This window comes from Neodothiora populina, assembly GCF_041146345.1.
Source record: "Neodothiora populina strain CPC 39397 chromosome Unknown canker_contig_14, whole genome shotgun sequence".
Lineage (NCBI taxonomy): Eukaryota > Fungi > Ascomycota > Dothideomycetes > Dothideales > Dothioraceae > Neodothiora > Neodothiora populina.
In genome coordinates this window covers 498,117-506,935 of record NW_027191408.1, presented here as the reverse complement: position 1 = coordinate 506,935, position 8,819 = coordinate 498,117, and the positions used below count along the sequence as shown (strand labels likewise).

General features: G+C 49.6%; 1 protein-coding gene across 1 annotated transcript; it reads left to right on the top strand.

The window, feature by feature from the left end:
- Nucleotides 1-3,883: 3,883 nt before the first annotated feature.
- Nucleotides 3,884-4,886, top strand: AAFC00_002138 (uncharacterized protein; the record flags this gene model as incomplete). Its single annotated transcript, XM_069341420.1, has 2 exons — nucleotides 3,884-4,316; nucleotides 4,378-4,886. The coding sequence occupies 2 exons, from the start codon at nucleotides 3,884-3,886 to the stop codon at nucleotides 4,884-4,886; spliced, it is 942 nt and encodes a 313-aa protein (XP_069201493.1).
- Nucleotides 4,887-8,819: the final 3,933 nt, after the last annotated feature.

Genomic DNA, 8,819 nt, shown 5'->3' with positions numbered 1-8,819 from the left:
TCTCACACAGAAGATGTTGTCAAGAAAGGAAGATGGTGAAGAAGATTCTCAGAAGCGCATATTATCAAGGGGTTGTCTTCGATTTTTTGCAAGAAGACAGAAAAATATAAGGTACTCTTACACTAATAGGGAAATGACATCCTAGGGCGATCAACCACTCAGAAGAGGTGAAAGAAGTAAGATGAAGAAGAAGAAAGGTGTGATTTTCCCTTTTCTCTCTCTTTTTTTCTTTCCGCTCTCGAGAGAAAGAAAAATGTATTTACACATATACATATACATACACATACAAAGCCTTTTATTCCCCACCTACCGATCATCCCTCTCACACTGCCTTGTTCCACTTGTGACATGAAGAGCTGCCGTAGGTTCCGCCTCCATCTCGTATACGGTACTGTTATCACTACCGCTCTCTCAATCGCTTACGTTGTGTCTTGATGGAGCATATAAAGTATAGTATAAGACTTGTACAAGAGAACGAGTCGTCCTTGTACATACATACGTATGGTTGAAGTCAAGGTCCTTCTTCATGATCATTGCTTACTCTACCTAAAGTACTTTACTTTCAGCCCCATGATTCCAGCAATCAGACTACCATTCAAGCAGTGAGAAAATAAGACACTCTACATCACTTTACCTTCCAACGATCACTCAAGGAGTAATTATGCGACACCTTGTTTTCCTCTCTCACAAACATCCAAGCACTAAGTCGACACCATCTCACAAGCAAATCACTGTCCGAGCGGGTTCTCATGCAGGATCTCACATCTACACTTTAATCTGAGAAGCACTTCACAAATCTACATCTGTACTATCGATGAAGCAGCACTCAGACAAGTATGGTAGGAAGGACACTTGAGAGATATATGGAACTCTCTTGCTCCTGACTCGACTTACGGATTCTGGACCAATGGATAATCGATGATGGTTGCCTGACTGACCGGATTCGTCGCGGACCAAGAGAGAAAAACAAGGCGTTCGGTATACGAGATTCGTTGTGTCTGAGGAAGGCGCTGTCTAGGGTACTGCGGATGGCTGGCTCGTATAGTGTATTCACAATCCTTCATATACTGTACTTCATCTTACTTCGCGTACTTCTTATACTGCTACTGATATACGTGGCGATAAGGCAACTAGCCCGACATCCTTTCTTCCTTACCTCATGTTACCTTACCTTAGCTGGCTTGCCAGCTATATTACTTGCGCTTCTTGACCGGTTTGCCTCCCTGACCGGTCTGACCGGTCTGCATACACCTAGTGCAGTGTACCTGGAGAAAGTGTTCGCATCCGGCAGAAACATGTCCTCTTGCCAATCTCAGGTAACAGGCAGCAGTGTATATTTCATTGTTCCCCACGATGGATGGTAGTTATAGTGGTATGCACGAGAACACACGAATACTTGAGAACTTCCGACGACGTGGTTTAGGCCTCGGGAAGGGCTTGATAAGTCGCTGCCGCCCGTCACCTGTGTACTGTACTGTGCCTTGTTTGACCGTCCTTGTACTGTATCTACTGTATCTTACCCATGTGTGGCGCACACGCGGCGCAATCTACCGAACGATGTCAGAAAAGGCGCAATTCCTCCCGCTTGAAAGATGATAATATATGTAATGTATGTATGTATACATCCAGAGAGAGCATTTCGCCGTGCCAGCAGGTCAGCAACTTCAGAGCCACCTGCCTGCGAAAAGGGCCGGACCCTGAATGCGGGAGGCAGCGACTGCTCGCCTTATATGTATTCAATTATCGGAGAAGGCTCATGTCATGCCGACTTCCGAAGAGGTAAGCGGAGGAGGGACAAACAAATCAAGCCCAATGTCGTGCGCTGTGCCTAAAACCCACACGAACCAAATGCGGTGCAAGATGCGAGAAAGCGTGACAGAGAGAAAGATATGTCGCGCGCGCGCGCGACAAAGCCCGATGCAGGTGATTCCTAGATCGGTACTTATGATGTGACAGGCTTGCCGCTTGGAAGGACGGCAAGGGAGGGAGGACGGGAGGGAGGAATGGACGGCGTTGGCGTTGGCGCTGGCGTTGGCGCAACGCAGAGCGATGCGAATGTGTGCGGCAGCAGCAGTGCATATTGTGCAGTATGCAGCCGGGCGGATATGCAGTGGCCAGGTATGTATGTGCAGTATGCAGTGGCATCAGCAGGACCACGTGGGAAGACGTCTTTTTCTCTTGTCTTTGGACCGCTCGCCGTATGGCGCGCATGGGATGCGCTGTGCAGGATGCCGGCGATCCACCACCTGTTTGCTTGCTTGCCTGCTGTGGCCACTGTGCTCGTCTTCCTATTAAATGCATGAAAGAGAATAACTCGAGCGCTTACCGGGCCCACCACTGTCTGTGACGGGGCGCAGCCACAATGTGGAGCCTGTACGATCGAGGAGTCATGATCGCCAGCTTCGATGTCGGGTCCTTCACAATCGAAAAGCGGGATGATTGCAGGTATTCCAGTGCCATATAGCTGAGCACCAGGACTTCGAGAGGCGAAAAGGCACCATTTAGTCGGCTTTACCTTGGCTTGACGTTACCGCAGAGTAAACAAAGGTTCAGAGTATGATTTCTAGTGGCCGTGTATAATTGCGCTGCACATGGTCAAGACATGTCGATTTCTCTTCTGCACTGTCGTGAGCGGAAGAACAAACACAGTCTCTGTAGGCGACATGACATGGACGAGGTCGGCAAATGTGCCAAAAAGTTACAGATCAAGAGTGAGTAAGGTCGCAGGTCAGGTGAGCCACCTAGCGTGGTTCCCTTCGCACATTAGATCAGGATTGACTGTGTGTAGCAATTACAATATGCGACGAGGCGTAGCATCTGCCTACTGCAACGTCTAAAAGCTCGTCACGCGTCCTCGAACAGGGCGGTGTAATCATTGCGTGTCTATGCATGGCCCGATCGAGAGAGCCTATAGGGTCCGGGTTGGTAGCGAGGCAGGCGAAGCGGGACGCGGAATGGCAGAAGAGCAAGCTGCATGAAGGCAATAAATAACAGATCTACGGCGCATCGTGGATTATTTTCGTTGAGAAGCAGGTCAAGTGCAGGGTGGGTACCACAGTGCAGTATAAGGTAGGCCAAGTAAGGGCGTCTAAGAGGGTGATATGCACATATGCGAGGTTCCTTGCCGGGCGCCAACTCCGCGCTCCCGTGAAGGTGTCTGACATTAGGTACCCAGGTAGGTTGACGTGGCATGCGACCCGACGCCATGGATGGGATGGTGTCACACCTGGATATGCAGTGGTGCCTGCCTGCAGCTCACCGTTGGTGCTCAAGATGTCGTGCATGTGTTGGCACTTTTTCGTGTTTGTCTTGTTGACCTCGAAGATTAATTACACGTGCTGCTCAGCTCCGAGGTTCGTCTACCAAGCTAGTAAGAGCGATGTCCTCCCGGGACAGCACTCCGAGATACTATAGTACTGTGCGGTAGATCCTTCGCATACCTACCCTGATATCTGACACAAGTATGGCCAAGGTAGCTTTCTGCACTGTGCTTTATCTATTATAGAGTCATTTGCCCCAAGCACTGACACAGGGTTTTCATACTGTATTGTAGTTTCGCACTTGTGTATTCAATCAATCGCACTCGATTGATGCTTCATGATTTAGGTGCAAGGTACCTGATCAAAGCGACGAGCCGGATGTGTACGGTGCGGAGAAGTCTTCGGGCAAGTATTCGCCGAGGTGTAGAGTCGCCCCGAGCATCACGTTGACGCTTCCACGTCATTCAAGCAGCTGCTGCAGTAGGTTCGACGTAGTCCGAGTAACCTTTTTCCATACCATCCTCCATCTTGCAAGCTCGAAATACCCTGTCGTTCTATAAGCCATAATTCACTTTGCCCTTGGTTCTTTCTGTGTCCTTGGAAAGGAAGACCCAAAGAAAATCATGCCTGAAATCAAGAGATACAAGGTCACTGAGCCATGGCTCAAGACAGACTGTGGACTCGGTGAAGCTCCATTCTGGGACAAAGAGAGCAACACCCTCCGCTTCTTCGATATCATCAAGCAGAAAATGCATACGGTCGATCTCAACATTGGCCCATCATCACACAAAGTATTCGACCTTCCAATCTCGGTCGGTACCACAGCGAATATCGAGGGCAATGATGATGAATTCGTGTTTGGCGGTAAATCAGGATATGGCATTATGAACAAGAAAACCGCGGAATGGAGATATATCAAGAAAATGTGGGACACGGAAGAGGTGCAACAAAACAAGGAACACAGAATGAGAAGCAACGACGGTGCTGTGGATAGCCAGGGACGATACTTCGTAGGAACAATGAACGATCCGTTGATTCACGAGCCGAGCCCGGAAGGTATAACACATATCCATATATGCTGTCGGTCTGGCCGAGCAACATGCTGATAATCCTGAAGGTGTACTGTTCCGATTAGATTCAGACCTTAGTCTTCATCGTATCATTGAGCCAGTGACCATCCCGAACGGCATATCTTGGACTCCAGACGGTAAATCAGTTTACTTTACAGACTCGCCAACTACTGAGATCAAGAAATATCCCTACGACGCAGCAACGGGCAAGATTGACGTCAGTGCTGCGAAGCCGTTCTTCAAATGTCCGATCGAGGGAGGTGTTCCAGATGGACACTGTCAGGACGCCGAGGGCTGCTTCTGGATTGCAATGCACGGAACATGGAAGGTTGTCAGGTTGAACCCGGATGGCGAAATCATCGCCGAAATAGAGCTTCCCACCCGCTGTGTCACTTGTCCTGGCATCGCCGGGCAAGATCTATACATCACCACGGCTGCGGACGAAGAACCTGAAAAGTACCCCGAAAGTACCAAGCTGCAAGGAGCGACTTTCAAGGTCCCAATCGGCGTTTCCGGATGTCCATTGAACAAGTTTAGAATGACAACAATAGCATGAAAGGCTTCGAATAGCACTCATCGCCCTAAGGGATGCACTCGTGGCTGTCAGCATTAAAACGCAGAGAAAAATCCATCAACGACGGCGAGCATCCATGCCCGGCACACATGATCAGCAGTATAGACCGATCGTAATTGAAAATACCGAGGGTGCTGTTAGCCGTGTTGCGCCATGGACAGAGGCCACACCGGTGCTAGGCGGTCAGCGGAGGAGTTCCTTGCGAGATAGAACAGCTTCTATAGTTTCGGAAAGGTCTGGCTTGAAAGTGCAAGGAGCTGACGCATATTATGCTGTATGCTTAAGTTGGCTTGTCTTACACAGTCCCCTTTAGTGTTACACATAGCGGTAGATCAGATGCCGTCATAATATAGCCTTAATCCTTCCACGATTTTGTAAACTTGGTACTTGTCCGTATTTGCGACATCGTTCCAAGTTTATGGTGCCTTGCCCCTGACGGAGTATATGACATTACTCCGGCTGACAGTTTGCTTTTGATGTCGTTGTCAATACTAAGGTGTGTACCAGTAGGTATGTACAGTAGGACCGGTAAGAGGGAAAAGGTGATGTAGGAGGCTTACCATCGGTCGGTTTCGACATTTCAAATTGTGCAGGGTGCACAGGTGCCATGTGTTAATGATTTCACTTCCACGTGCTACGTAGCACGGACTTCAGGTACGCGGTGATGAGCATTGGCCATAATCAGTTTGGAAACGTTCCAAGTTCGGCTGAGCAAATCGTTTTTGGGGTGGGTGACCCACCAACCATGGTTATCATAATCACTTGTTCTTGAAACCTTACGTGGCGCATCGTGCGACATCTCTCAATGGGGAAGCTGTGAAGGCAGATTCAACTCGTCTCGGGCAACTCCTGGAGTGCCCAAAATATGGAATTAAACGTCATTATTACACCACAACTCTAGTGGCCTTTGGTGATCTTAGTCAATAACTCTCGTATGAGCCCAGTGATGCGATGCAGGAGAAGGGCACATCATTTCGCCCATCAAACGTAATCGATTCTCGGTTGGAAATATAGTACTGCACATTGTAGGGACAAAGGTCTGAGTAGGCAGGTCAGCGAGGCGAGTGTGCTAGTGTAGTCTGCCAGAAATGGTCAAGGCTGGGTTATGTTGTGCATGGAACACGACTAACAATGTGACGCGGGGTTCTCGCAGATGCCACGATATCCAGTAGGTGACCCCTTGCGATGCGACGCGCCATCGAATATGGATATATAGTACAAGGCTCTCCTGCAGCACAACATGCTATGCGAGTGTCTTTCTCTTCCTTCCTCTGACTTGTTGAGGCCGGCACAAAAGGACATTCAGTCATTTCAAGTGCGAAATTCCTGCTCTATTACAGATGCGTCGCATTAGTACGGGGACCTTTCTCACAATGAGATACAAGTACCTGGTCTCTAGCGCCCTCGTCAACTCGGCACTGCTCCTCGGGCAATTTGTCCACGGCTGTGGCACTCTTGGGGGGAAAAAGCCCATCGTAATCTGAAACGCTACCCTATATGGTTAATGCGTTTCAGCATGTCCACCTTCCGCGACTCCCCGTTAGGACTGGCAGAATTGCGGTTCCACTCCTTCGAGAATTGTTCTAGCCGTAGTCATCTAAGGAAAGCCGTGACCGCCGGCCGCTAGGATGTAAAAAGATACAAGCGTAACTAATGCGTGCCATCAATGAAAGCATCGAGCTCGCAATAAGACTCGGATCTTCTTAATTTAGAAAGGGTCAATCACAAAAGATTGGTACCCTACAGATTGCTAGCGAAGCGGTCAAAAATGAGACAAGCTTCACAAGGATGGTGTAATGTAATAATGATAGGCATTTGCAGAGCATGAAAGCCTCGCAAATGGCCCTTTTTGCTTTCCAGGCTATCGCTTCCGTACGAACGTATTGCATGTGCAGATCCACAAGCGTCATGATAACTCACCCTGCGTGGGTGGCCGTGCAGCTGTTGGTAGCATGAGAAGTCGAGATTTTTGACCAATGACAAAATTCGGCGAGTAAAACTAACAGCGCCTTGTTGGCACCATGCGCAATCTGACTGACTTGATTTGACCCCTCACATGATACACATGCAATGCGATGCGCATGCCGAGTCTAAATCAACGAGCCCATTTTAATTTAGAGACCGACCGACCTAGTCCTGCAGGTTGGGTTTAATCGTCCGCGTTGCACATGTTGCTCTGTCGGTCAGACTCGAATGGCACTCTGTGTGGATAACCCTCAATACCTCGGGTCAATGCTTCGGAATTGTACGAGTACTGTACATTTCGTGGTCTTTCGTAGAGCATTTGCCGTCCACAACAATACGATGGTACATACGGTCGGTACAGCACCACTTACTGCGGTCCATGCAGTCTTGAAGCCGAAGCGGTGATCATTCCATCATCAATCATTCACCGCATCTGGCTATCACACCGACACTCTGGTCTAGTGGGTCGGCACATTGACGAGTCATCCGCATTTGATGGTGATTGCTTGCAGGAGACCCGTAGCACGACCTGCACACTGTTCGACAAGAGATACATACAGCAGCTAAGCTAGGTACTGTATCATTCGCTCCACCACATTTAAAGAAAAATTGCCAACGGCGCGCATGGGGCTTATGCATTGTGGACGAACGGTCAGGGTAGGGTTAGTGTCTACGGGTTTGCTAAAGCGGCCGAGAACGGTGTTGCAGCTTTCTAGTCGTTACCTCGAAAGGCAAAGTTGCCATACAGTCAGATGCTGCGTTTGACAGGGTTCATGCCGTCCTGAAGGCCTCTGCCGGCATTAGTAGCGAGTGTGACTCGAGATGGGGTCTATCCATTGTGCATTAGAAGTGGGCAAACGACCCACCCCCCGCTCCGTTTCGCCGTTCAGCAGTAGTGTTAAAAAAATGATGAATTTCGGAAACACTATTGGATCGCCCTAGGTGCTGCAGTATATCTTTCCGACAACCCAAACAAAGTATACAAGCACAGAAGCACCGTCTTCTTCTGGGTTTTCGGCGGGGCTTCCCCGGTAAGAGGACAGTTGGATCTAGAAACTCGATAGTCACGATCTTCACAGGTTAGAGTAACAGGTGATGATTAGTTTGCGTACACCTGAACTCAGATTCGTGCCGACTTCTTGGTTTGTGGTGACTTTCCTCCATTCCTCTTGTGAACGAGATTGACAACGCACGGATGGGCTATGGAGGCGCCACCATGCGGCTGACTAGCATTGCTGCATTGCTTTTCGACGAGACCTCTTCATCACGCACGATCTAAACATATGGCCACATCATCATGCGTCGGTCCCACGAATGGGCTGGCAGCTGCCGATGGGAGGTTCGGTCTCAGATCTGACGCTCACGAACCCAGGAGTGCTCCAAACCTCCTCGCGTGCGATCCCATGGTCCACGGAGCGGCTGCGAGCAGACATCGGCTATTGTGAGAGGGTAATTTACCACATATCCGTGCTGTTGGATGCAGCCCCGCTAAGCGATCCATGATGCACAAGTTCAACTTTGGTCCATCACTGTGCGGTCGCCAAGTTATCGGTGCCTGGCATTCTCGCCGCCCAAGCGTCAAGACAGGGACCCGCACCGCACTGAGCGCTATGGCGTAGAAATATTAACGCAACACTAACAAATCCAGCAGCTAGGAACGAGGAAGCATCACGCACAACTACGGCACGCACGGTTCTCGTCTTCCACGCGCCGCAAGCACCCCAGGTGAATTAATTGTACCAAAGTCTAACTCGCTCGAGTCGCGGCGCCTCATCCCCGTCTACAGCTCCTTGCAAATGAGTGCGACCATGCCAGGTTGGACATGCTCTGGTCCGCGCACAAGTTGCTGTCATGTCATTTCACGCCGTGACCTGCCGATCTTCTTATATCACTGCTTAGCCTAGCCTGGTGTTGGTCGAATAGTGTTGTTCCATTTACCTCGCATCTCCT